Genomic DNA, 27,849 nt, shown 5'->3' with positions numbered 1-27,849 from the left:
CCTTTAAAAGGGATCATAATTGGAAGCCTCTCAAAGATGGGAACAACACATGCTGTCTCTGTCTGTCTTTTGCTTTTCCCTCACTCACTCTCTCTCTCCCTCTCTCTCTCTCTTTCTGTTTATTTTATTCTGTCTAACCAATGTCCCCACACTATTTCCCTCACCTTCTCTGTCTAAGCCATTTAATATGGAGATAGTTCATCAGCGTATATGCAATGTACACGTCTGGGGGAACTTGTTTTTTGTGGTGGAAATGGCGGTGGGTGTTTGGAGGACGCTTACATAACAGGGTTCCTCTAAAACTAAAACAGGGTGCTCTGAGTGAAACACACACACACACACACACACACTGGGGACATGTGACACGTCTCAGACAACCTCATAGCTCATGAGTGGCTCTGACAGCTTTCATCCTCAAAATTGGAGGTGACAACAGTGTTTCTCTCTATCTGTAGTCTGTTTCCATGTGTATGAGTATGTGTGTGTGAATGTGTTGTTGCAATATGTGTGTCAGTTGAGTAGAGTGGGTGTGTGTTGAGTTAGTAGTTTTGCAGCGTCTGAGTCTTCATGTGTATGGCTTGTGTTGAGTTAGTAGTTTTGCAGCGTCTGAGTCTTCATGTGTATGGCGTGTGTTGTGTTGGTTGTTTCTCTATGTTGCCAATGTTTCCCTCGTTCCCCTCCTGTGTGTGTGTGTGTGTGTGTGTGTGTGTGTAAGTATGTGTGCTTGTGTGTGTGTGTGTGTGTGTGTGTATGTGTGTATGTGTGTGTGTGTGTGTTTATTTGTCTGTTTGTCCATCTGTGCTTTGGCGTCTGTGTTCTTTTCTTCTGTGCTTGCAAGGTGTAGACATGGGATGTTTCCTTATGTATGATACTGTGTGACGAGGAAGAAGAAAAAACTCTGAACGCAACCCTTGTTCATACTTTTGTACAACTTTTACTAAAACAGTGCAGACTGGAACCGAACCATTTCAAAACAACAACGCTCGTCTGACAAGGCACTGCAGCCATGGGATGGAGCAAATAGAAAGTCCTCTGTTATATCCCTCTGTCAAAATGAATCACCACAGAATTATTTACAGCAAATAAAAACAAAAAATCCAAAAGTAAAAACAGCCCAAAGTCATGACTGGTATGTCACAACTGTGAAATCCAAAAACATTTTCAAAAGAATCATTCAAATAAAAACGATAACAGTTGAGAGATGGTAAGCATTATGCAGAGACACAATTTCTTAAGTTATTAGCCTGTCAAACCACAGTCACTCAACCAGGCATTCCTAGCTATGCGTTTCCATGACAACAACTCCCAAACTGACCCGTCTGTGAAAGGTTAAAGCGCTATTAATATGATTTAGTATCAAGTGTATAATTACATACCCGGGTTGTTTAAAAAAAAAGAATTTTAGTCATCCATGACAAAAATACACTAATGTTCCTCTCACAGGGTGAAACCGCTCTCTTATAGTGAGTCCCATCTTTGGAAATGACTCAGGGGGGTGGGGTGGGGTGGGGTGGGGGGGGGGGTTGTCTTACGAGGGCTGATTCCAGAACAGCCTTCGGGCAGCTGAGAGGCCCTGCAGGTCTGAGCTCTCGATGGCTTTGGTGGAGAAGTGGATGGAGATGGCGAATGGAGTGGATGTGGTAATCTCATAAAGAGTTTCATTACCAGACAGCTGGCTGTGTTGCTCACTGCGGTGACGGTGGTGGTGAGGGGTTCGGGGAGGGGTGGGGTGGAGTGGTTTGCTGTGGTGTGGGAGTGGCTTTAAAATGAGAAATCCATTTTTTATGTGAACTTAGTCTGTAAAAATCCTCGATCATTCTGAAGACCTGTCTGTGAATTAGTTCTGCAAAAGCCACCATCACTTTAGGGCCACACAAACAGATTTGTCATCGGAAAGCCACTGAGGGCAGATGTCTGCAGAATCAAATGGCTCCCAAATGGTCCCCCGCTAGACCCACTTCCTGTAGTAGAGGAGGGAAAACTGATATAGCATGTCCCCATGCTCGCATAGAAACACACAAAGACCTGAAGCCATCCTCATATGGAAAAATCACTGATGCCAACTTGCATTGATGAAAACCAGTCATTTGTCAGCATTGGAGCCTCTGTAGAAGGCATCTCTTGTCATCATCAATACGTAACTCTGTTTATAAGACAAACTAGTAACCTCTTGCATATCTTCTCATCCCTTTTAAGACAGCCACTCTTTGATTATTTTTTTGTTTGCTTTGTTTTGCATTCACTTCGTAACTCTGTTCTGCTGCATTTCCAGTGACAAGGAAACTGATCAACTCATGCAGGAATACAGCCAGATATGACGGGGAGATCTCCCCATCCCTGACTTCTGGGTTACAGTACATGTATGCACACCTTATCCCTGGGCTCAACGTCCAGGGGAATCGCTTCTGACGTACTTTGAGGACCCTTACAAATGATTATTTATTTATTTATTTATTTATTTTATGTTCTGCCACACTGGTGAAGGTTCACACACATTCCCCACAAAGCAGGAACAGTTATTGGTTCCCAGTGAAAATTCTATATTTTTTTATACACAAACAATACATTTCAAAAGGTGTATATAGTTATTTGTTATGTTAACCTCAAATACTATGCATGGTCTCAGTGACACATAATTCATACAGCATGTATAGTTTCTCTGCTTTTTAAAAAACTTTGTCATGTACTGAATAAAAGGGAGAGAAATGGACTCCAGGACTGCATGTGTTTCAGGTTAAACTGCGCTTCATAAGCCAAGCCTGTTTCCCTTTTTTTCCAATAAAGTTTTAAAAAAAAAAGCAAAATGAGACTCAGTAATTGCAAATACTGCAACATGTTTCTCTGTTTAACGAGTCTCAGCTTGGCTGCGACAGCACACAAGGTCATAGAGGTCAAGCCCACCGAACGTCTTGGTATGGCACAGCAACGGCTCTCAGCATGTGATGTAGAACCCAGGGGGGGTCTGCTAGTAGCACCATGATGACCTTAACTTCCCATCATCAACTAGCTGTATCCAGACAATGGATTGCAACATATAAAAACAGAAAGAGAGAGAAAGAATGATAGAGGTAAACATCAATTTAGAATAGCAACCTGTAAAACATGCTTACTGGTTTACTCTAGAACGATCCAAAAGAAAAAGGCGAAAAAGGGCATGGATGGGCAAAAGAACAACGGCAGAGTCATGAAAACATGGGGTCAGTTATGGGCCAGTGGGAGTGACTCGCACGCTGGCCTCATTCTTCTCCATGGACGGGCCATCAGCAAAGGGCCTACCAGAACCATGGGCCACAAAAACAAACAGCACGAGCTCGGCAAAAAATCGTTATAAAAAAAAAATGGCTCCAACCAACTGACGGGATGGCAAAGCGAAAACAAACAAACAAACACAAAACACAAAAGATACACGCACAACTATACCAGCCAATCGCGGGGATCGGCTGGACATTCCCTGCTCTGTCCTGTCTGAACCTGATCATCGGATCCTGACAAAGGCTCTAACGTAGCTCAGCGCACCAAACGGAGTGGAGGTCAAACTTTCAACACTCCTCTGCAGTCTGCTTTAGGTTTTTCAATAAATAAATAAATACTCTCACACACACACACACACACACATACACGCACGCACACAGACACACAAGTTCAACCCAATCAAACTGCCCCACGCAGTTCTCTAAGCAAACAAGTTCAAAAATGAGAGTGCGATTCACTCAGCCCATCAATAAATAAAGTCTTCAAATGACACATGTGCACCAAGAAAATGTGTACCTTGCAGTTGTAGGCTATGGAGCAGTGGAGTGAAGTGTGGGAGTGGGTTTTGAAATGGCATAAAAAACCCTGGGTCATGGCACTCTCCCACACACCGACAAGCCTTCAGAGTATCGCATGTCTCAATGCCTGAGCATACGACAGAATATAAAGCAGCAAGAGGCTGACCATTCAAACACTTCAGAGAATCATGTTCAGTCAACAATGTTATTTATACAAGTGCTAGGTGGGATCTTATAGCCCTAGTCGAGGACAGATTAAAATAATATTTGCTCTCTGCGGCTACAGGCGAGTTTTTGTCAAATTGGGAGCCGGTAGAAGGTAGCATACTCCTGGGGATACAGCTCCTAGGGCCACGTGTAAACAACATTCACTCTGAAGACTCTTGGGGGGAGGGCTGCCCCTTGGGAGGGTGACTGGATGTGGAGTGTCTGTCGTAAGATGCACTGTAGTATTTCAAGGGTCGTCTGCTGCTCAGGCGTAGGGCCTGTACTGTACACACTAATGCTCGGTTGAAAACAGCGGAGCTCTCCAGGTCCAACACCGCCTCTGTATCCACCACTGGGACCATAACGGCACAGGGTGACGTGGCGGGACAACCGTAAACTACGCTTAATTTTGAACGGAGAAGTGGGAGGCGGATTGGGCATGTGGACTTCTGGATCCCACCTCTGGATCCCCGAATGCCCGAAAGGAGTGCACAGAGAGATGATAAACATCATCTTGGGGGAGCATGCTCAGTAGTAAGGGAAATTTGCGTTTGGTTTGATCCAGGGCTAAGAATGAGGAGATCAGGTAAGCCTGACGGAGCTGTCTGCACTCTGGTTCACATTCACGTCCTACACCACATGATGTTAAATAAGACCAGCTAATTCTTACACATGCCAATACAATTACAAATGCAAACATATCTAATTGTCTTGGGTTAAAGTAAATTGATAATTTTTTTTATTTCTTTGTCATTTTTTTGTGTGTGTGTGTGTGTGTGTGTGTGTGTGTGTGTCCTAGTGTGTGTCTATACTGATGTCAAAAGCTGTGGTGAAGATGTTTCGGAGTGGGATGCTGCTACACACAGCTCAATGTGTTTCATCCTGATCTCTAGACAATACTCTCTCAGGCTGACCGCTCGGTCTGACTTTGTGGTGGACCAGTAGCAGCAGCCCGACACCAAAGAAAAGTAAAGCTACGACACAGTTCTGCACTTTCATTTCCATTTGAAATATTGAGACCTGCACACAAGCCACTAATTAAATTGACACCGAAACAAAACTGGAATGAAAACTAATTTTTTTTGTGTGTCATTAAAAGGCCAAGCTCAACATAATATCTAGTGTATGTACAGCACAGTCCCTTTTGAACCCTCGCAAAATCGGGAAAAAAAAATCCACCCAAGCCGCACAGTTTTGTGGGGCTGTTCTAGGTACATCTGCACTAAAAATGTGTTTTGTTTATTCAGGCTAACAGGTCCTCAGGACGCGAGCGGTGCTTGCAGACAGTCGTCGCAATGCTGCTGGGTTGTCACCGAAGCACGGTAGTGTCCACTCTGCTTGAAACCATCATTGTACCTCAGGGGCGTGATATCTCTCTCTAGTCCAAACCCTTAACGGTGAAAGGTTTCACAGTAATCTTCAAACACAGTTCCAACATCATCTTCATCATTTTTCTTAATTTCAAATATCAGCATCAAAAAATAATACTTAAAAAAATAATATTTAAAAAAGAGAGTAACAGCAAAAAAGGTTTGCATGACAAGAAGCGGTGTAAGCGTGCAGCTCTGACGCAGAAAATCTACATAGCGGTTCCTTTTGTCTGAAGTTCTTATTTTTTAAGTTTTGAAGTTGTTGTTTTTTTTGTTTTTCTGGTAAGACACAAAAATGGAAAGGAGGTGTCCAGGTGAAAGGGGCACATGAATTGAGAGCAATCGATTCCTCTCACACACTCTTTCTCTCTCTTCTACAACTCTCTTCTCCTTCTTCGTCATTCACTCTTTCTCTCATGGAATTATGAAAGATAGCATAAGCAGATCATGTAGTACCTGCTGGCTTCAAGAGAAAAAGGGAAAAAAAACATCAGATGGTGGAACACCAAAGTTAGGACTCAAGAGTTCCATGGAGTTCACATGTGTGTATTATTGTTGTTGGCATTTCGTGTTATTTCAGCTGACGTTAATGTGTTTGAGTGTATAATGCCTGTGTGAGCATGTAACGCCTGCGTGTCTATCCAGTGGTCGAAATGAAAATCTAGACTCAGGAACGAATTGTCACATGTTCTATACACACAGCATCCCTTTTGCGCATGTCTGTTGAGGCCATTGCTTTTTCCCCACTCCTTGTCTCGTCTTGTCTTGTCTGCATCTCTGTCCCGTCATTTCTCTGTGCACGCTTCCATCAGTCAACGCAAGACCCTCGCTTGTTTTCGCATTCCCTTTTTTTTTTCTCACTGCCCCCTAGGGTCCTGGATGAAGTTCAGTTTAAGTCGTCTTGTCGTTTTTTAAATTTTCTTTCAAACTGAAGGAGAAGGAGTTTGGTGATATGGTGGTGTGCTGCCTCTCCGGCACTCCGGCGCCCCCCGGTGGCTACTCGATGACCATGCAGCGGGGCAGGTGCTGGGAGTAGTACTTGAAGAGCTCGGCCGTGGCCCCCGGACAGTTGGTCAGCTCCAGCTCCTCCAGGTCCTGCAGCTGGATCAGACCTGAGAGGCCATTAGTGGTCAGCAGGGGGCAGCCTAAGTCAGGAGAAACGAGCAGGAGAAGGGAGACGGATGGCTGAGTGGGTGAGCGGATACAACAGGAACACTCTGGCACTGTCTCTAAATATAGCCCACACACTCAGAGCAACGTTAAACACAAAATCAGATAGAATGGCAAAAACGATAGATATATAAACAGCAATACCATAGCCCAGAGAAATACTGTCTGTCACTAATAAACATCGTATGTCAATATGTTTTGAAAAGCTCACTTATTTGGAATCTTCTAAATTCAGTTCTTCTCATAGTAAACACTGAGAATGCATTCAAATTTCCCCTTGGGGATCAATAAAGTATCTACCTATCTATCTATCTATCTATCTATCTATCTATCTATCTATCTATCTATCTAAAAGCACAGCTGCATGACTTCAAGTGAAGAAATGTTTTGTGCCTGATGTTATCAGAATTTTTGAAGCTGTGTGTTCCCTTTCAAGCAATCAATATACTTTTAAATCCTAAATTATCAATTCTCTTTTTGCAATAATTGATTAAAACTACAGTATATGATTACAATATTCTATATTTGCCTTTTCAGTGACGCTGAAATTTTCTATACAGAGATTGTTATGGATAACCGGTTCATTTAATGAACTTCAACATCAAGGTTTATACTGCTTGAAAATGAATCAGCAGTTAGGATTGTAAACACTTCTACCTGAAAAACACAGATAATTTGTCAAGCTCTTGGTCATTAAGTTCTAATAATGATGTTCACATCTACCTACATGACTAATTCTAACACATTTTCTTCCAGAGATAGACCACAACAGTACTCAACATGCCATCTAAAAGCATCTTAGAAACCGCTGGCAACCCTGTTCCTCAGGTTATTCAATTGTGGTCAGCCAAGCCCCTAATATCTATATCAAACTAAACCAGAGCAGCTAATGAACGCTCTGTTCCACAAATGTGTCTATGAGAGTTTGGTAGCACTGCTACTTCTGTGGGTCTGACAGGAAGAGAAAGAGTTATGAGTAGATGACTGGCATACCGGCTAGAGAGAGCAGCCTCAGGCTTCTCATACCAAAGAGATGCTGTAAGCCAAAATCCTGAACCTGCAGGCAAAGGGACAGACAGACAGATAGACAGAGACGCATTAGGAAGACCAAGACCAAATTGAAAGGGCTAGAGCAGGGATGGGCATTATTTACGATAGATGTATTTAAATGACGTATTTTAAATACAAAAGTATTTTGCCATTTGTATTTTATTGGCTTGAAGAAAATGGCTTCATGTTTTGTATCAGAATACTTTATAGGTGTGTATTTTTTGTAGTTTAAAAATATTGCCAATTATGGCAATTATTGGTGATGTGATAATATCATAAAATTGCAAAATAATAAATGTAGCCTCTGACTTAGTGATTTGTGATTTAGTGATTTGCCCAGACTTGTGATCAGAATATTGAGATTCAGGAAGATTATCCAGGTTGGTCACACACACAATACAGATCCTCTTATACCAACCACAAGTTTCTTGAGAACTTTAATCATCCAATCAAAACACATGGAACTGGTTATGTGGTTGCCCTTCAACATTGCTCAACAAGTTGCCCCATGTATCACCTAAAGCAACACAATGAAAAATTCATGTTTATCCTCCTTGGCGTCAATATAACACCATTTAGCGTTTACACGGTACCCAGTTAAAGGGACACCAGGCAAGCTTGATGCTTATTCTCTACGAAACTCCCCCTCGCTCGGTCTGAAGTTCTTTTCCTTTTCTTTGCGTCTTCCGTCAAGGGTTTTCACTGCTTCTTCACTGGCTCTGCCATTATACACACGTTTGCAACAATCGCTAGAGTTTCGTTAGCCAGCCTCTGTGCTGTATGCAGGATGTAAACTGATCCTGCTTCGGTCGGCGGGTAGGATACACCGACACGAAAACGTTGCCTGGTGTCCCTTTAATTAAAAACCAACTAAAAGGGTCATGATCCTTCCTGATCAACAGCGTTACACAGTGCAGTATCAAGCAATCTGGGCATTGACAATGTCAGAGACTTGTCTCCACTTTGTACCACTTGACAAGTTCAGTTGGGACTTTTTGAGTGCATCTCTGATACTATATTTTGCTACTATACTATATAGCTACTATATTTTGTAGTTTATTTTGATACACTTAAAATCAAGGTATTTGATATTTTATTTTAAAATACATTTTGATGTATTTTTGCCCATCCATGGGCTAGACTCACATGTATGCAAACATGCAGTATATAGACAGAGAGAGAGAGACAGACAGACAGGTATAATTCAAGGGTGAAAGGGTAAAATGAAGATGGACAGAGTGAGATGTGGATGATATGGTCATCTAACAGTTTAGAGGGAGATTTACTGTAAGTTAAGGCCTAGTGTACCTGACAGCACCAACGCAGGTAAAGGCTTCGAAGAGAAGACATGGTGGACAAGTAGCCTAATCCAGTGTCAGTGATCCGCACACACCTAAGTAGAGAAAACACACACACACACACACACACACACACACACACACACACACACACACACACACACACACACAAAATGAAGGAATGACTACAACATGCATTTTTCAGGTGTGTTTTGTGTCGAGAGAGCACAAAAGCTGTACCCAGATTGTACTTCTACAACTGCTGGGCCACACAGTCCCTATCAATAGCACCTTCAACTCCAGCTGTACTTTCTATAAATCATGTCTTTGGCCCACACTCTTCTACACAATTTTATCCAACCATTTTAATCTAAATACATGTTGGTTTCTAAGCTCTGATATGTAGTTAAAAATCAACACCCTTGTACTCAGGGATGTAGGTTTAACGTATGTCTGAGGTAAATATAATCTTAAACCAATAACCTCTATTTGCTAAGGGTTTGTTGGTTTATATAACTCTTTTTCCATCAAAATCTACAATGGCAAAAGGACAAAGGGTCAAATAGCTGTTCTTTTCCAGAACCTTATGATTTCGCTGTCTGTCTGTTTTGTTGAATTCTTGATTCCCCTTCTTCACTATTCTTCTCACACTTACATGTAGTATCATGAAAACGATTCAGACTTAGAAAGGGGCCTTGAATGGGTTTACAGAGAAAGAAATCCAAACTTAATTTCCATTTTGGAAATGTTAATTTTCTTACATTCATCAACTGGGACGTGATGATTAATCCACAGTTTATGTTAAATGTTCAGTATGGCTCTACATAAATTACATGAATGTAGCATCAAACTAAGTCCATAAGCAGCAGTGTTGATGACTAAAGTATGTATGTCACAGAAGCTTTTCAGGTCGATGATGAGCGTCTGGCTATCTGTCTATCAAAGGAGCGCAACACCACCACATAGACCTAATGCAACCTATAGTTATTTTCTCACAACAGCGCGGGTGTGGTGTGTGCTTTTCACAGCAAGCCACGCGAGAACCACTGATGCTTCTCCTCTCTCCAAATATACTGTACTTGTTTCTCCGCCTACGCTGACTCCCTGGTTCCTGCCATCCCACTCACTGAACCAGATAATACTCTTCCAGCTTCTACAGTTTTCTTTTCAAGATTTAAAAAGAAAGAAAGACACAAAAAGATATAGTAGGAGTTCTGGTGGAAGAGGCACATTGATTGAGAGCAATCTCACTATTAACTATTCCTCTCCTTCGCATTTCTCTCATTCTTTCCCTCTCTCCTACAACTCTCTTCTCCTTCACTATCACTTTCTCTCAAAATATTGTGAAAGATAGCACCAGCAGATCATGTAGCAGCTGGTGGCTTCAAGGGGGGAAAACACCAGATGGTGGAACACTAAAGTTAGAACTCAAGAGTTCCATTGAGTTCACATGTGTGTGGGATAAAAAGCTTCTGCTAGGTAAACATCAACATTATTGTAGTTGGTATTTTGCATTATTTCAGCTGATGTTATTAATGTGATTAGAGTAATGTCATATCCCCCTCACCGGTCCAGCACGAGCTCCTCCAGCTTGTGCAGGTCGCAGGCGATGTACTCGAGCGCCATGTCGGTGATGCGCGGACACCAGCTCAGGTCCAAGCTGCGCAGCTTGCGCAGGTTCTCGGCCACCAGCTCCACACCATCGTCCGTGATCTTGGAGCAGCCGGACAGGCTCAGTGCGGTCAGATTTGGCAGGCTGTGCACCATGTTGACTACGCCGTGGTTGGTGATCTCCCAGCAGGAGTGCAGTCGCAGTGTGTGGGTGGTGTAGCCCTGGGGAGCACAGACCAGACAGGGTGATGTGAATGGGCCAGGATAGGATAGAATAAGCTAGCAGCTAGCAGCTAGCGGGTCATCCCTATGTTCCCCGAGTCCTATGTTCCCCGCTCGGGGTTAGGGTTAGGGTCCTATGTTCCCCGGTCCCATACAAAGAGGGGAACATAGGACCCGGGGAACATAGGTACGCTCCCGCAGCTAGAATAGGCTAGTAAGCTAGTAGCTTGCTCCCCACAGGGAATAGGAATTGTTACAGTGGCGACAACAGCATGCTATCACGATATTCAGGCCACATTATGATATTAATGGGATTCTTTACATTTTACAATAAAGAAAAGTTGTGATACATTTCTGGTGTGAGGTCAGAGTCTTGTACCATCTTAGGGGCTTGGGGACAAAACGCTTTCAGAGTAGACTTATGTAAGTAAAATTGAAATCATAATGTTAAAGTAAATATTGCAATACCTGACGCCACTATAAATATAATATTGTGATTGTTCGGATCATGAAAGGTTCTTGAGATTTGATCTAAACATCCAATCAAATTACAACCCTCCCTTCCATGCTCCTAATTGGCTGAGATTGACTAGCCAGGAGTTTTTTGAATGCAAACACTGAATGGACAGGTAGGTGATCATGAGGAAGAATTTGTTAAGTTTGTCGTATGATTAGACTTCCTTTATTCCACCTGTAATAGTTTAACACTATACACAGAAAGGAGGATAGAGTCAAGAAGTCCTTAAAGAGTGTGATGGGTTTGGTTCCATCTCATTTACACCAGAAAAGACCCATGTTCTACCTGCTTGGCGGTGAAGTAGGCCATGGCCGTGTCGGTGACGTGGTAGGCCTGCAGGCTCAACTCGGACAGGTTGGGCAGCAGCTGAGAGATGGCGGCGATGGCATCGTCCGCCACATTGATGCAGTCGCTGACACTGAGCGAGGTGAGCCGCGCGTTCAGGCTCGACCACAGGCCCGCCTCAGTGAAGTCATTACAGCCCGACAGCTCCAGGTGCATCAGGCCTTGCATCTGTTCTAACATCACCTGCGGACAACCACACAAGTCTCATAACGTCTCCAACATACAGTTCAGTACAGTATATTCAACTGCACAGTGCTATGTCAAAGTGTAAATATTTACCTTACCCTCTGAGTACCCGAAATATTTAATCATATCTAATATATCTAATCTAAAATGTATTTATATAGTCATATACCGTAGAATTCCTCCCCAGGGCAAGAATTTGTCATCCTGCAAAATGTACGCTGATGACATGTTTACATATGCACCGCAATGTGGACAGCTCACATGTAAAAGATGAACCATTATGGAGGAAGGCAAAGTTCAAACCATAGGCTTGGAAGAATATGTTTGCATATCTGAAGAGAGAAATGTGACTCAAAGAACGTCACATTGTATCTCAATGTATCTCAATGTATCAAAATTAGCCTGCAGTATTGTGCTCTACTGCCCATCCCTAGTATGATATTACTGGGAGTTGGTTCAGTGATTAAAAAAACAAGAGGAAAACAAGTCACAGCTCTAAGGGGTTTCGTTTGCCTCCCAACATATGTCACCGTGTGTCAATGACGCACGTCTTCGATGCGCGTAAATGTGTACGGAGGAGTATGTCACTTGCTTAAGGATTCAGTATCATTCTTCAACCTGAGACTTGACACTAATCTGCATAACATTATATTTTGACAACTTGTACCTACCTACAGTAAAGCCAGTAACACTACCTCAGTGCTATCTGATACGAAGTATCTGATACGAAAACAATATTCTCTATTCACAAGATCCATTTCTTAGGACCGCACAAGTCACGTTTCTGAGATTTTACAAGATTTCAACTGCAACTAAAATGACAGCCTTTTGACTGGAATGACTAGTATCTGAGAGCAGATCCATCTGAACCTGAGCAATCTTCATCCCCACTGCTATTTTGTGTGCGTACTGAATGGCTCTGTGATTGAAACTGAAACAGCTTCACCAGGAAATGTGTTCTTCATTCAACACAACATCTAGGAGTGTAACAGTACACAAAAATCACGGTTCGTTGTGTACCTCGGTTTTGAAGACACAGTTCGGTTAATTTTCGGTACAGTAAGCCTGTAGGTACAATATTGCTGATGCACAATGGGAATAGCGCTTTGGAAAGGTGTCAAATGTTTTTTGGTGTTAATTGACTAAACACACACACACACACACACACACACACACACACACACACACACACTAATGCACAGAGGGCAAAAGCTCACACTGTTTCCATCTCCTCTTCTTCTCTTCTCAAAGCATACTCAATCTCCACCTCAAATGTCAACAATAACGAAACCCTACCCATTCCACTTTAAGCCCTTAATATATAGCTCTGAAAAATACTTTCCTGTCTCAAGCTGTCATCCACGGTAGCACAGCACCACGGGGCTCATTTGCTGTGGCATTGCGTAACTTCAGAGAAATCACGATGCATGCAAGCAGTTCTACTGAGGTTTTTAACCCACACTATTTTAACCTGGGTATGATGTATTTAAGATCAGGTATTAACCACTTAGCATATCCTGTTAGCAAGCTACAGGAAGTGGCTGGACATTCAACAGACACATGCATTTGATCATAATTTCCATCATGTGTGTTTGTTTTCATTTCATACATAGCAGGCAGACCCACACAAATGTCTGACTGGTATTTCTCCAGCTCTTTGGGGTGAAGCAGACCTCACTGGTATTCAGCAGAAAAGCACATCTTATTCTGTTTCCTCATTACGAATCTTGCCAAGAGATATCTAAGAGTGTGAGGCTTCCAAGGTTGATTACACAACGATGTCTAATTACATAAAATAACTTGATCTGAAGTCTGCTGTGGCAGGGGATTTTCACGGCGATCCTGAACACCACATATCCTGGCGTTTTTAAAATGTGAACAGGCTGGGAGACAGAACGCGGAATCTCATCACGGCCTCCCAGGAATTCTGACTCTGACCTACATCACGTGATTGACTGGGACAGCCAATCACACAAGGTCACAAGATACCACGAACCCCAGTTAACAAGACTGATAGAAAAAAAAGGGTCATCCATTTTTTTCCAAGGTTCAGTCACTTAGCAACAGCAAGCCTTTAAGGTTCATTTAGTTCAGGGTTGTAACACTTCCTGATTGTGGGACCAGTTGGCATAGCACCGTGCTGTTTGGCCCACAGACAGTGACCAACAACAGGGACACTCGGACAACAGGGCTCTAAATAAGCAGGGATGGCCCAGCCTCGTGAAACACACTGGCGGCATCGGCCTGTGGTCACAACTGAAAACAAACATTCCGGAAAACAAACAGCTCTTGTAACCAACTGGGGTGACATTCAACAACCACTGCTCTGTCAGTCTCTCTCTCGCTGGTAGTCTTCCTCTGCTGACATGAGTCACGTGGACTATACGCGGCCCACCAAGGAGGGACACTGTCCCCATAAAATCCACAGAGCTGAGCACTTCTGTGTATCTTCAACATGACACACACACACACACACACACACACACACACACACACACACACGCAAACACACACACACACTCATCATCTCTTAACAATTCCAGCATTCTCCATGGCAACACAAGCCCTTTCCTAGAATAGCTATTGCACAGAGGCATGTACGCACGCTCTTCTGACAGTGACAGATTTTCATTTTTTTTCATGTTTGTTACAAATAAGACTATAATACAGTGAAGGCTACACTAGATCAACTGGAGAATTACCAAAATTGTACGAACCTATTAGTTAGTAGCCTACTAACAGAGTAAAATGTATTTGTTCTATTTTCCTTTCCAAACCACAGACGTAACGAAGGACAAGGATAAAGCATCCTCAACTCTGGCCCTGTAATTACATGTATTCGTTTGAGACACTTCTGTCTGAGAAGTATATCTTTTGCATGAGATACTGTAGCAGAATATAATACTGAGACAGTGAATAGTGGCCTTAAAAACAGTGGACATGCTTAGTCATGTCATATGTGTGACTTTCATGTTTTGGCATTGCGGTTATTTGGCTAGTTTCTAGGCCAAGTATACTTGCGTATACAAGGAATTTGGTCTCTGCATTTATCCCATCTGTGAATTAGTGAACACACAGAGCACACAATGAACACACAGTGAGGTGAAGCACACACTAACCCGGAGCAGTGAGCTACAGCGGCGCTCGGGGAGCAGTGAGGGGGTTAGGTGCCTTGCTCATGGGCACTTCAGCCGTTCCTACTGGTCGGGGATCGAACCGCCAACCCTTGGTTATAAGCCTGAAGCCCTAACCAGTTAGGCCACGACTGCCCCTACATATTTGACTATACCGTTAAATAAACCACGTCCACACACAGAGTGTTCAATATTAGTAAATAGCAATGTATTCATAGATCATGATTGAGTTCATGAGTGCAGAGATCATTGAGTACAAAATGCAAGTGGATCTTTGCTGAGTGGTCTATCTATTTATATTCAGACACATTCACTTAATGTTTGCCAAACACACATTTTCACTGTGACAGAGTAATACTCTAAGAGGTTTCAGCAATGTTTTGAAGGGCCCTTCCAGCCATTTGGTGTCATTCCAAGGGCACTTTTCCAGGGCCTCACCATACACTGTTGGGCTACTGACAATCACATGCGCAATGGAATGAGGGTGAGGACATGAAAATGAGGCTATTGAAATGAGAACATTCTGGATGTCAAGCATACAAGAACACAATGGAGAACATTCTTGTATTTGTAATGTACTGTATATCTACAAAGGCATCAAACTGCCTCTGGATCTGATAGGGACATGGACGTCAGGATAATTACTGGTATCATATTATAGGACCTAAGTGGTTTGATTTTACTACATTTTATTAAAAGCATTCTATAATTCATGAAAGCATTTCTGAGTGCAAATAAATGAAAGAAACACAAACAAATCCTTGTGACACATGAATGTAGTGGTTACCTCGAGTCCTGCGTCCGTGATGGTTGACCTCTTCAGGCTGACAGACTTAACACCTTTCTTCGACAGGGGATAGTTGTCGATGAACTCACAAATGTCCAAGTCGGAGACCCCCACCAAACAAAAGGACTGGAAACCCCGCAGCGCAAATGCCTGCAAGCTGACAAACTCCTTCTCCCCGTTGGGCAGGAGTGTGTACAGTTCCTTGGCGTGCAGGATGGGCGTCACACCTTCCCAGAACTTAGGCTGGTAGAGCACTTTCCGCCACGTCTTGCACACCTGGGCCAAGATGCACTTCTCGGCCGTGGTGAAGTACCACAGTAGCCGGTTGAGCACCTTCTCGTCCAGCACCAGCTGCCGCTCCATCAGGGGCTTGGGGAACTGCCGCAACGGGGGCTTCATGGCCGTTAGGGGGCTAGTGTCCAGGTCTGGTCCCAGCAGCGAGGCTGCCGTGGGCAGGGGCTCCAGGTGGTAGGGCAGGCTGGGTGGAGGCAGGATGGTGGGTACTGAGGAGGACTGGCACAGGCGGTTCTTGGCAGCGGGGGTCCCTTTGGTGATACTGGCAGAGCCTAGGCCATTGGGCTGGGGGGGCAGCTTGACCATGCCGTTCCGCGTTACGCAAGGAGACTTGAGGTCAGTGGGAGTGGACATGTTCAGCATTGGGAGCCTGTCGGTGGAGGGACACACACACACACACACACACATACCAGGTTAAATCACAGTACCAGAGTATCCATAATGACAAGCAATAAACTGCAATTTTCTTAACACAAACACACTACGAGGACCAATCAAACAGCTGGGTATAACTGGGTTGTATTCAAAAGAGTAGTGTTAAATATGCCATCCTTAGCTATAAAGAATCAGTCTAATGTCTGAAATGTAGCTAATTAAAAATAGCTTCAAGACAACACATTTTGAAACTTCTGAAATGCTTATTGGACTATAATGTCTCCACCTTCTCACAGACACACAATTCAGGCTACTGTCTCTGTTTGTGTAACATTCAATAACACTAACAAAAATAAATAATTAATTATATAAATAAAAGCAAGATGATAAAAAGACCCTTTGTTTGGTGTCACTGTAGTGTGCCGGTGGAACTATTAAAAATGCATATGCAATTATGTAACAGTCTGTTTAAGCCATTTAAAGGGCACAGTTTTTGGACCAAAAGAACATACTGGGTGCTGCAAATAGGCTATATATGAATCTGTCTACAATTACGGCACTCTCACCAATGCATCAAACCAAAGTAGGAGAGCTCACAGATATTGCTCATAAAACCATTTATCAAGATGTGTAGTCCTGCAGACAATGCATTTTTCGTTTTTGTTCAAAGACATCACTTCCCGACTATCCCTTACTGCATGTACACTGGATCTAATGATAGCCAAAGATAGGATAAGCAAGCGAAATTACATAATAGCGCTACAGCGGCACTGGTCTGAATAAAAATAATTTTCGTACTGTAGCTTTGCAAAATCTGCTGAATTCAGGTTAAGAAATAGTTCGAAATCGGCTCCATCCATTGTGTTCTGCATTATACAATGTCTATTCAAATGCAACCCGTGAAACAGAGCCAGTAGCCTACGAACAACATCGACAATGCTGAGAGCACATATTTTAAAATGAATTCAGCTTTTAGAGGGAGAGAAAGCACCTCGTCCAGCAAAAGCGGTGGGTATTGTTACAAAAATAGATACAGTGTAGCCTAAACTGCCACCTTGCGTGTCTAAAACAGGGATACTCAGATGCGCGTTAGGTTACAACCAAATCATCAATGATGCTTCTTTCAATATAACAAATAATCATGAAATAAATGTATAGCGAACAAGTCGATGGGTCACTGAAGCGAAAATGTCAAGCAGCCGCAGGCTGTAGCCCAACAATAGCCGATAGATGAATGGCAGATCCATGAACCAGCACAACAGAGATGGTGTATCCGCATAGCACCTTACCTTAAACCGAACCCGACGCTTGTCGTGTAGGCTGTGGCTGATGCTCTATTCGCTCGATATCACCATTTTATCTGCATCCACAAAGGTCGACTGTATGATTTCGGGAGGCTATAAACGTCGTTGTGATGATAGTACAAGCTATTGGAGAAACGGTCGTCTAGCTAGATACAGTAGCCCATTTTATTGAGAAAATGGCATAGCCATGGCTACTGTAACCGCGGACAAACCCGATGCTTAGGCTAGATATCAATGTGTTATCAAAAAAAGAAAATATCCTAAACATAGAACGATATCACCGAAACGCATATAGCCCATGTCATCATTCTATGCACTAATTTCGCTTACTTTCATTCATGTATAGGCTAGGCGATGGTGTTGGGGTCTGCCTGTTTTTGGGTGCACCTATACGCCTGAAATTGGGCGTCGAGAGTAGAGCCCACCACAACAACCCACAGAACTGAATTGACACTGGTTATCCAGACTCGTCGTCATGTTTTCAGACAGATGTTCAATTCCTGGTATCCACAGTGCTGTATTCCCACTAATACACCAGCACTCCATATTTGGGCTTCCGTCTTAGCCTACGTCCAATGACAATTCTCTCACACGTGTTTTTTTCCTCCTCTGTGATCTCTCTTGTTCCCTATCTGTAGTCTTACAGAAATAACATCCGATTTAAATGAGCGGAAAAAAACATTGCTGTAAAATTCCCTGGTCAATGGGGATATCATATTTCAGCGAAGACGGTGCGTCTGCCCCAAGCACTATTCAAAACGCCTATTGTTTTTGTACAACATGCACGAGGCAGAAATACCAGAGACGTGAGATGCCGCCCTGTTTAAAATGAAAATATGAAGATATTCTGGTTCTTTGCGTCTATGGCTGCTAAAACATCTCGAGTCTAACATAGGCTACATACTTAAAGAACATTGTATTCCATTACCAAACAGGTGATTGTTGTGTTCAGCCCTGAGGTAGCCTACTAAATTATAGACTGACAGTTTTGGTACAGAGTGATATTGGCCAATATAGTAATAGTCAGTTATGACATAGAGTTGCCTGGGATACTGCCAGGTCCACCTTAAAAAGTCTGTGCAGGTGTGCGTGCTCTGTGCACGAAAGACACTGCTGGAAAATGTCAATGAGAGCTCTCTCTCTCTCTCCCTCAGCCTCAATTTCCTGAATAAGCCCTCCAGAGAGTCTATCACCACTAAACAAAACACTGCAAGCAAAGCAAGGATCCTCTTCACATAAAAAGCAGTAAATGCAGCATGTTAGAGTTGGTAGGTAAACACAAGCAGGCAAAGAGGCTTTATGGTATTTTGGGCCCCCACCGTCGACTTGAAGGCAGCACTGCCTGGAAGGCACACAAGGGTTAGGGTTAGATGCCTTGAAGACAACAGTGGCCGTGATGCCTTAAAGTCGACGATGAGGGCCCAAAAGACTACGAAGCAGCAAAGAGAGTGCACAGAGCTAAAACAGCAGTAATACTGCTGATAGACAGACAGACAGACAGATTGATTGATTGATTGATTGATGGCTGGATATTACATAAGAAACAACATTATGGGAAAATTATCAGAAATCAATCTAACATGTCATAGCCTATATAATCGCAGCAGGTCACTGTTACCATAGTAGGCTAACTGGTAAAACCTTCAGAATATGCCTCAAAGATCAAAGATGTCATTTTTGGTACTGGAAATTGCACATCATTACAGCAAATCAGGACAAGACATTCCCATATGGCATCACATACACATTCAATAAATGTTTTTCATAAGTGGGAATGAGGTAAAAGTAAAACTTTTCACAAACACCTCAGTAAGGTAAACATATAAGTAATGACCTAAGGTATCACTCTAATATGCCAATCAAAGTAGTATAACAATCTACTCAGGTATACTTTGCATGTTGCATACAACAAATCAGGCCAACAAAAGCCTTTTTCTAATCCGAGTTGGTGCTCCCACTGTCTTCACACAAGTTGTGCTGTCATCCAGTCCAATGACTCAACAAGATAAGACTGAACACTTCCTAGTTCTCTCCCCTCTGCATAAGGAACTGCCATGGCTGTGTGTGGATACCGCCAGTTACACACCCTCCTGCCTCTCTCCTCTCCTGTCCTTTCAGCGGTTTGAGGAACAAGGGCATGCAGGGGAGGGGAGGAAGAGGAGGAGGAGGAGAGGGAGGAAGTTGTGTGTTGCTCAGCGCAAGTGTCTCAGGGCTGCTGGGACAGCGAGGAATAGCACTGCAACTTCAGCACCAAGGAGAGCTGCTGAGGAGGGGTAGGCCCTCACACCGGGTGTGCAGAGAGTCAGGCCAGCTTAAAGGTGTCGGTTTTTGAACATTCTAACATAAGATTCCGTTCCGCAACAATTCAAGGTTTCTACAATTCTATGTTGAATTCAATGAACCTAGATATTCTTTAGAACACTCATTTTCCAACATTCCTGTCACGCCGGTGTGACGGTACACCTTTAAGGGTTAAGCAAGACTCACATGAGAAAAAAAAAAAAAAAAGCATGTTTGAGCAGGGCAAAGAGCTACAACAGCATCTGCCATGCAGAAAACAGAGAGAAAAACAGGGGAAGATGATCCACAACCAATCTATCAGATCATGCAAATTACCACCAGGGTACTGTTACTCTGTAATAGCTATATGACAACTTTTAGAATATGCATCATGATCACATCTAGTCCACTCATCTCATTTCAGTACATTCAGGAAGCAGAACAGGAAATGGAGGAGTCACCCAGTGTATGTCTGTTAGACGCTTCCAGCACCACAACAAGGACTGTGGACCAGACTGAAAATGATCAATATTTCATCACAATGCTTTGATGTCATGGCATCATTTCCGGAAAGCTTCCTGGTGTGATGTAGTGGTACGCATGGTTGCCATCATTTCTGGTGAGGAAAGACACAAGGGGTGATGGCAAGGGCATCTAAGTCAAAGTTAGGAGTTGAGAGGGGAGTGCTAGATTCGTCTGACATGAAAATGGAGGGGGTCTGAGTGGTCCTGACAAGAGAAAAATGTGCTCGCCTCGCTGCGGACAGATTTTGATGGATATTGTGCCTTCCTGGAGGCATGCCAGCTAGACGCAGCCATGGCCCAGAGACAATCTCCTATCCTTATGCCATCTTCATGTCATCCATTTGAGGTAATATATATATATATATATATATATATATATATATATATATATATATATATATTACGCAGACTGCATATTAAGTAGACGTAGCAATGCCCTTTTGCTCTCTGGGGCAGCTACATTGGACGTGTTTTGACAGAGAAGCTGTCGCCAGGGCCACGCATAGTGTGTGGTGGCAGATGGGAGAGGCTGTGTCCCTCACCCAATTGGACACAGGGTGATCTTCATTCAGCTTTTCATACAAAGTTCAAACCTGTCACTTTTTTTTTTTTTTTTTTTTTTTTTTTTTTTTTAAACAGCAAACAGTTTTATAAACTGTATAATAGCAGTGTCACACTAGGCGGAGTAAAGTGGGGGACGATTTCAAAGACCCTGCACTGACAGAGGGCCCTCATAGAACATGTTGACCAGCATTATTATTATTATTATTGGGGGGGGTCAACATTTCTAGCACCACACCTCATCACACAAGACAGTGTGAGCACATGGGTTATACTTTTTCCAATAAATGAAGGCTAGTGTCTGCTGTGATATGTTATGATGAATCAACTAAATCATTTGTGTGGTACCTTAGCCTTTATACTGCAGTACCCACAGTGCCAAGGGTGATGTATTGGACATGCTAGTCAGAGCATCAAACTTATACGCATGCATGACACAATTACTTTTTAAATTAACCACATTCAGTCAAAGTCACCAAAGCGTCTGTTGGGAGTGTCTCTTTCAGCCTCTCCAGTGTTCCAATGTTTAGACAATAACATGGCAGAGTGTGATAGTGATATTAACCCAGCGCTACGTTACTCCTCTACATGTTTGGGCATGGAGGGACTAGAGATGTTGTCACGGGGGGTGGGGGATGGGGGTGGTAAGCAAAACAGAGGCTGGGTACAGATAAACAATTTGGGAGAAAATATCTGGAAGCGCTTGGAGCCCAGGAGAGAGGGTATGGCTGTCATCCAGATGGGGGACGCGGGGGAGGGGAGACGATGGGATGGGATGGGCTGGGCAACAGGAGAGGACAGGGGATGGACAAAATGACCTCTTTAAGAATTGGGGGAAGGGGGGATCTTGGAGCAACACAAGACTGCATTTTGGTGCAATTGGTTTTAAAGATTTCTAAATAAAAAACAACTGTATGCTGCTCATGTCTCCTTTGTGTGTGTATCTGTATGTAAGTTTGTGTGTGTGTGTGTGTGTGTGAGTGTGTGTGTGTGTGTGTGTGTGTGTGTGTGTGTGTGATCTTTGTATGTGTGTGTGTGTGTGTGTGTGTGTTTGCTCTGTGTAGTGTGTTTGGGTCTGATAGTGGACTGAGAGGATTTAAACTCTCTGAAGACTTCTGTTGTGTAGTATTCACTCCTGTGGAATAAAAAAAATGTAAGCCTGGGAAAAAACCAAGCAGCCTTTTGTCATCCCCAAACCTCTGGCTTGAGTTAGTCAAGCCACGGATTTATAGGAGGAGAAATCCCAGGCTGTTATCCACATTGTTGTTTGCTGTTTTTCAAACATTCACTGCCCAAAGAGAGGGGCGGGATACATCAATGGCGAACCCCTTATGAAACCCAGCTGTGATGACCAACGGCGCATCCATGCCACACCATACATCCCGACGACCATCCCTACAGTAACTGCTCAGACTTTCACTACTGTCTATTTTATTAATTTAGCACACATTTATCCAAAGCGACTTACTGTATGTGAATTATACTACAAGGACCATTGTCCCCAGAGCAACTCTGGGTTAAGTGCCTTGCCCAAGGACACAAGGGTGGAAACTGGGAATTGAACCCACAACTTCGCAGGCTACTGCAAACTAGCCCAGCTCCTCAGCCACTATGCTACCACCACCCTAGTGCAAACCACGCTAGTGAACCCCAAAGCCAACCCCTGCTAAGGATCATGCCGAAGTGGCCCTCAGGATAGTCAGACATTGGCCGACTCTGTATGTATGAAAGCAGTAGGCAAGCAAGGCAGACATGGTGCCATGGGCTTGGGTGCAGCAGTACCAGCAGGCCTCGGGACACGCTTGTCCTTAACAAGCCTGCTATTTTTCCTCTATCAGTTGTCTGGCTGGAGAGCTTCGCTATGGCCATAGCTCTTCAGTGAAGTGCCTGCTAGTCTGTCAAAAAAAAAGCAAGGCACTGTGTTGTCGTCGATGTGAAGTCTTTTTCTTTACAGTGAATGTAATGCTGTACCCGAGTTCTATTAATCCAGTGTCGCCATCAAAGCGTAGTGAATCTCTCTCAGTCCAGCTGACTGAGCGTCTCTCTGTGTGATGAATGAAGGAGCCGTTTCTGAGCTGACCAAATGTTTTGCTCTTTTGTTCTGTGTAGCTTTTTCGTTGCCTCCTATACAGAGCTTCTCCCCAGTCTCTGTGTCACTATATCCCAAGAGCAGTCACGCCCTCCTTCCCTCCCTCCAGTCTGGAAAACCAATCGATAGCCCACCACACATCCGTCACCCTGAAGGGAACATGGTATTAATAACCAATCTCTCAATAATGGGTCATTTAGGCATTTCAGCATGAGATATGAGATGTATCAAACAACAACCATGTTAGTGGCCTTCTGGTCTGATCAAACTAAAAATAGTCGAAGCAGGGACTCTACATAGAGGGACTCTAGTGACCATGCAGCATTCTGGGACCTGAACTAAACTGGATTCTGGTGCCTTGGCTTAAGAGCAGAGCTCCAGATAAACACACATCGTTCTTTTACAGTGCTCCTTCATGTGTGTCTATTTCATTCAATGGGCTTTTTTCTCAGTCATCCAGTTCACCTTGGCTTCATTGCAACTCCTTGGCAATGAGTTCACAATCAGGATTTTTGCACTTATTGGTGAGTGGACAATCTACTGCCACAAGCACTTTAAGGTCCTCAAAATGAGTTAAGTATTTGGATTTGGATTGAGAACATTTTGTACAAGTCCAAAAAATAGTAATGTTACTAAAGCTAAGCCTTTCCTCTTAGGATTTATTAGATCATAGACATTTGTTTATGCATACATGTAGATCTCTAACCCACCACTGATCAGGATAAAGCAGGATCTGGTAGGCTACTACTCACAAAGACAGAGTTAACATGTCATGTAAACAAAAGAGTATGCCTGTTTCAAAACAACCCCCCTGTTGCTGACTCTTCATTTGCAGCCATGATGTGATAGGGATTTTTAGAGGCTAAATCCAGAAGAGGCCCCTTTGGCCCAGCTATTTATCCAAATCCCCCTCTGCTCTAGGTAGTTCCACTCTCCTCCCTCATTAGAGTCAGCATCACAAGCTATCATTGCGCTTTCACAAATCAGCTGCAGATAGAGAATGGGCATTGACCTGAATAAACAAGGGCAGGCCCATGGCCATTTTATTTTTACATATTGTGACACACATCCATATTTTTTTTTGGTTGTCAACATAGAAACAAAGCAGCATAGAAACAATCCTACATAAAGCTTCTTGTGTGTGTGTGTGTGTGTGTGTGTGTGTGTGTGTGTGTGTGTGTGCGCCTGAGATACGCATTCATCCAGCCCTCCACATGTCACGTTATCTCCAACAAGGGGTTGCGTCTCCCATCAGCAGCGAGAGCAGGCCGTACCAGTGGAGAGGCCTGAAACGGCATTAATTAAATGTTTCTGGAGGTCTTGGCAGGGCTGAGCGGCAGACCGGAGCCCAGAGGAGAGGCAGCAAAGGATTGGCTTTGCAAAGCCCCTCTCTCTCTCTCTATCTCTCTCTCTCTCTCTCTTTCTCTCTCTCTTTCTCACTCTCTCTCCCCCCCTCTCTTTCTCTCCCCCACTCTCTCTCTCTCCCCCTCTTTCTCTCTCCCCCCCTCTCTCTCTCTTTCTCTCCCCCTCAGCCACTTTGCAATCCCTTTTATCCTGCCTACAGGGCCGGCCTACTTACCCGCGTTTGCTGGCTTTACGGACGGACCATGGGCCCTTGCAACAACAAACCACGCGGGGAGGGAGAACGGATATAGATGGACCGGCGACTGGTGCTGTCGCAGGACAGATGCACACTGTGTCACACAACGAGCATGTGCTGATGTTGGAAGAGTCAAAGGGAGGAGGTGGCAAATTGGGTTTTGGGGTGGGTGCGATGGTCTGGACTTGGCAGTGAACTCTTACAAAGGATTTACACTTTCAAAGCATTCCCACAATCTAGCCTTCTTCTTGGAGAGGGAAAGTGGCTTAAGCAAACTTCTGAGACTCGTTGGCATTTGAAGTTTAAGAGAGGAAGAGCAATCTAGAAGTTAGATGAAGTTCTCAGGAAACTCCTGGGAAGTAGAACGTTTTTGTTTTTTTTTTGTCTGTTAAGTTTCTTTTAAAAGGATGTGGGTCAGAGCTGCCAAAGGGCACAGTGATATAAGTAGAAAAGCATCAAAACGTTCTGTCAATAGTGCCTATGTTATAACATATAATAACTTTCTTGTATGAGAAATAAAAAAAAATGGAAGAATATGTGACAAATGTGGAGAATAGGTGTGCTTAAAAACACAGGTGCACCAAAGAGAAGAGGAAAGCCCCAGTGCTGGAGTTAATATTTGGTTCTGATGGTTGGAACCATTATCTAAAGCATATAGAGACGCTCAACTTACAACAAAGAAGATAAATAATCCATGAGGGAAACATTTAAGCAGCAGAGAAGTGTCAAAGCTGCCTCTAAATTAGCCTACCAGAGCCATCAGGAAACTTCAAGCATGTCACACACCTGTCTGGGCTCCGACTCAGCTTGCCAGAAACAGAGACAGCAGCAGTCTTCTATCTATCTATCTATCTATCTATCTATCTATCTATCTATCTATCTATCCATCCATCCATCCATCCATCCATCCATCCATCCATCTATTTATCTATTTATCCATCTATCTATACACTATTTATGTGTGTGTGTCAGCTGTTATATGTCTATCTGTCTATCTACCTGTCCCTATCAAACGTTTCCATTCATTTATCTATCTATTTACTTCGCACATTGTAACTGACAAACACAGCACTGTTACTGTAAATACAGGCGAGCACACTATCGATGAGGTGCAAGTCGTAACACACCCACTCCATGCAAGACACCACTAGGGCACTCAACTTACAGTTTTTCTCAGTCGCTTTGGTGCTTTTCTCACATCACTATTAACATTTGCACAGCAGTTAGTGCATTTCTCAAAACAATTAGTGCAAACTGCAAAACCTAGTGGATAACCTGCAAAAGCATGCCATTTGCTCAAAATGGATAGTCCATTCCTCAAAAGCAAGTATTCATGTCAATGAAACTGTCAGTGTCATCAAAACGAGAAGTCTTGACACCATTGTTTATGAACAAGATAGTCAAATGGCTTTGTCATGTTTTCATTATGACAGTTTATTCTCTCAGTTCCAATGCAAAAAAAGGTCAGAACTCGGTGACTACCTGAACATGCTCAAGACAGCACTATACACTCGAACAGCCATTTGAAAACTACAGTAAAGTTACACATTGCTGTAGTTAGGAGAGTAAGTGAGTACAAGACACTGAATTCGTACGTTTCATATTTTTACTGTATATGCTCTTTGCAATTCTACAGCATTGAGACAGAATTTGATAATTAGTTCACCAATTTTGTATGAAATGACTCAAGCAATGAAATGAAGACTATTAGTTTTATTGGGAACGACTATTCAGCATCCATAAGTATAGTACATTTTGACTGACCTGACATAAGCAAATGATAATGTTATAAAACAGCAGAGAATTGTATGAAAGCAACTGATACATTTTGTTCAGAGGAAGGAGAAATTGCTACTATAATGTGCACAAATTACTAAATGTTGTGGAGGTTAAACTAATAGTTATGAGAATTTTCATTCTGATCTGAGAAAAGCACCAAAGTGACTGAGAAAAACTGTAATCGGGCATGGCCCCTACAGTAACACTAAGTTCCCTTTCCCTCCCCTCTGAAGTACATGATCTGCTGTCTGAGGCAGAGGGTTCCACAAGGAGGGGATAATAGAGACTTCTTTCCTGAGGCCTGGGGGGGGGACGATGACAGGGTGTCCTATTAACTTTGCCATGCATGGATGGAGGCCTGTATGCTACTGTATTAGAGAGAGAAAGAGGATTGTGTGACATATATACACCACAAAGACCATGAACCTTAGGCATAGCCGAGTGGTGCATGTAGAGGCTACTTTTTGTACTCTCTTACTCTCTGTTGCTTTCATTACTGTAACTCGGTTGCTTTTCCTTTTCCTTAATTCAGATTAGAATGGTAATCAACTCTATTTCCATAAATCTGCAAAAGGTTTTAAGGGGGAGCTTATCCAGTGACAAGGCCTGCTAAAGACAACGAATGCTCTTAGCCACCGGAGGAGGGGGGAGGAAGAGAGACAGTCACTACTAAAAAAGAAGTTATGGAAATTTTACATCTGTCAGTCATTTGTGTAACTTCTGAGGTGCAGACTACTACCTATAGGCCTACCATTGACCAAGCCATGCCAATAACAAACTTTAATACTTGGACGTGCTTGGAGTGTCCAGGCCAGGCATTTGTAGTCGAAACACAGAAGCAGCCATGGGATACAAGTAAAATAATACTTTCCCACTTCTAAAATGAATGACAAGAGATGGCTGATTAGATATTCAGTGTAGGCCTAATGATGTTAGGCCCACTACAATAATGTTACACACTGATACAGTGTAAAACAACAGCCTACATAGCAATGCAGTGGTATCAGATATCTAAAGAACTCGCACAACAATGTTAGTCTTGGGATATATTTAGACTCATTGGTTACTTATTTTACTTTCGCTGAACGCTTATCCTTGCATTTTAGAAGGAGAGATTACGTCATTTTGAAGATGTTCAAGTAGGCTAATGTTTGCATTCCTTGCAGCCCCGACGCAGCTTGCGGAGACTGACAGAAGACACAAAGACGTGCATACTCAGTTAAGCAGTCATAATATTGACAGCAACAGACGAAGCCTTTTCTTAAATCGGAGATATTGATCACCTTCTCTCATCATAGTGTGTTCCCGAGAGGCAGTTGGTGTAACCCGTAAATATTCTCCGCTCTGCAGCTGTAAGCTAACGTTACCGAAAATTC

The 27,849-nt window shown here is 43.2% G+C and overlaps 1 protein-coding gene across 2 annotated transcripts in view; it reads right to left on the bottom strand.

Moving 5' to 3' along the window:
* Positions 1-914: 914 nt before the first annotated feature.
* fbxl16 (F-box and leucine-rich repeat protein 16) overlaps positions 915-27,849 on the bottom strand; it is a 27,440-nt gene continuing 505 nt past the window's right edge. The window contains exons 1-7 of one of the 2 annotated variants that reach the window (XM_048245792.1): positions 17,626-18,223; positions 15,668-16,331; positions 11,501-11,743; positions 10,433-10,698; positions 8,876-8,960; positions 7,511-7,574; positions 915-6,492 (exon numbers count right to left, since the gene is read on the bottom strand). In XM_048245792.1, coding sequence (XP_048101749.1) covers positions 6,344-6,492; positions 7,511-7,574; positions 8,876-8,960; positions 10,433-10,698; positions 11,501-11,743; positions 15,668-16,324 — 1,464 coding nt within the window. In that variant the 5' untranslated portion in view covers positions 16,325-16,331; positions 17,626-18,223 and the 3' untranslated portion in view covers positions 915-6,343. Of the gene's footprint in view, positions 6,493-7,510; positions 7,575-8,875; positions 8,961-10,432; positions 10,699-11,500; positions 11,744-15,667; positions 16,332-17,625; positions 18,224-27,849 lie in introns of those variants that run through there. The other variant, XM_048245791.1, reaches the window with a different exon arrangement.

This window comes from Alosa alosa, chromosome 6 (genome assembly GCF_017589495.1).
Source record: "Alosa alosa isolate M-15738 ecotype Scorff River chromosome 6, AALO_Geno_1.1, whole genome shotgun sequence".
Lineage (NCBI taxonomy): Eukaryota > Metazoa > Chordata > Actinopteri > Clupeiformes > Clupeidae > Alosa > Alosa alosa.
Note: the sequence above shows the minus strand (reverse complement) of the source record. Positions and strands in the feature narration are given on the sequence as shown.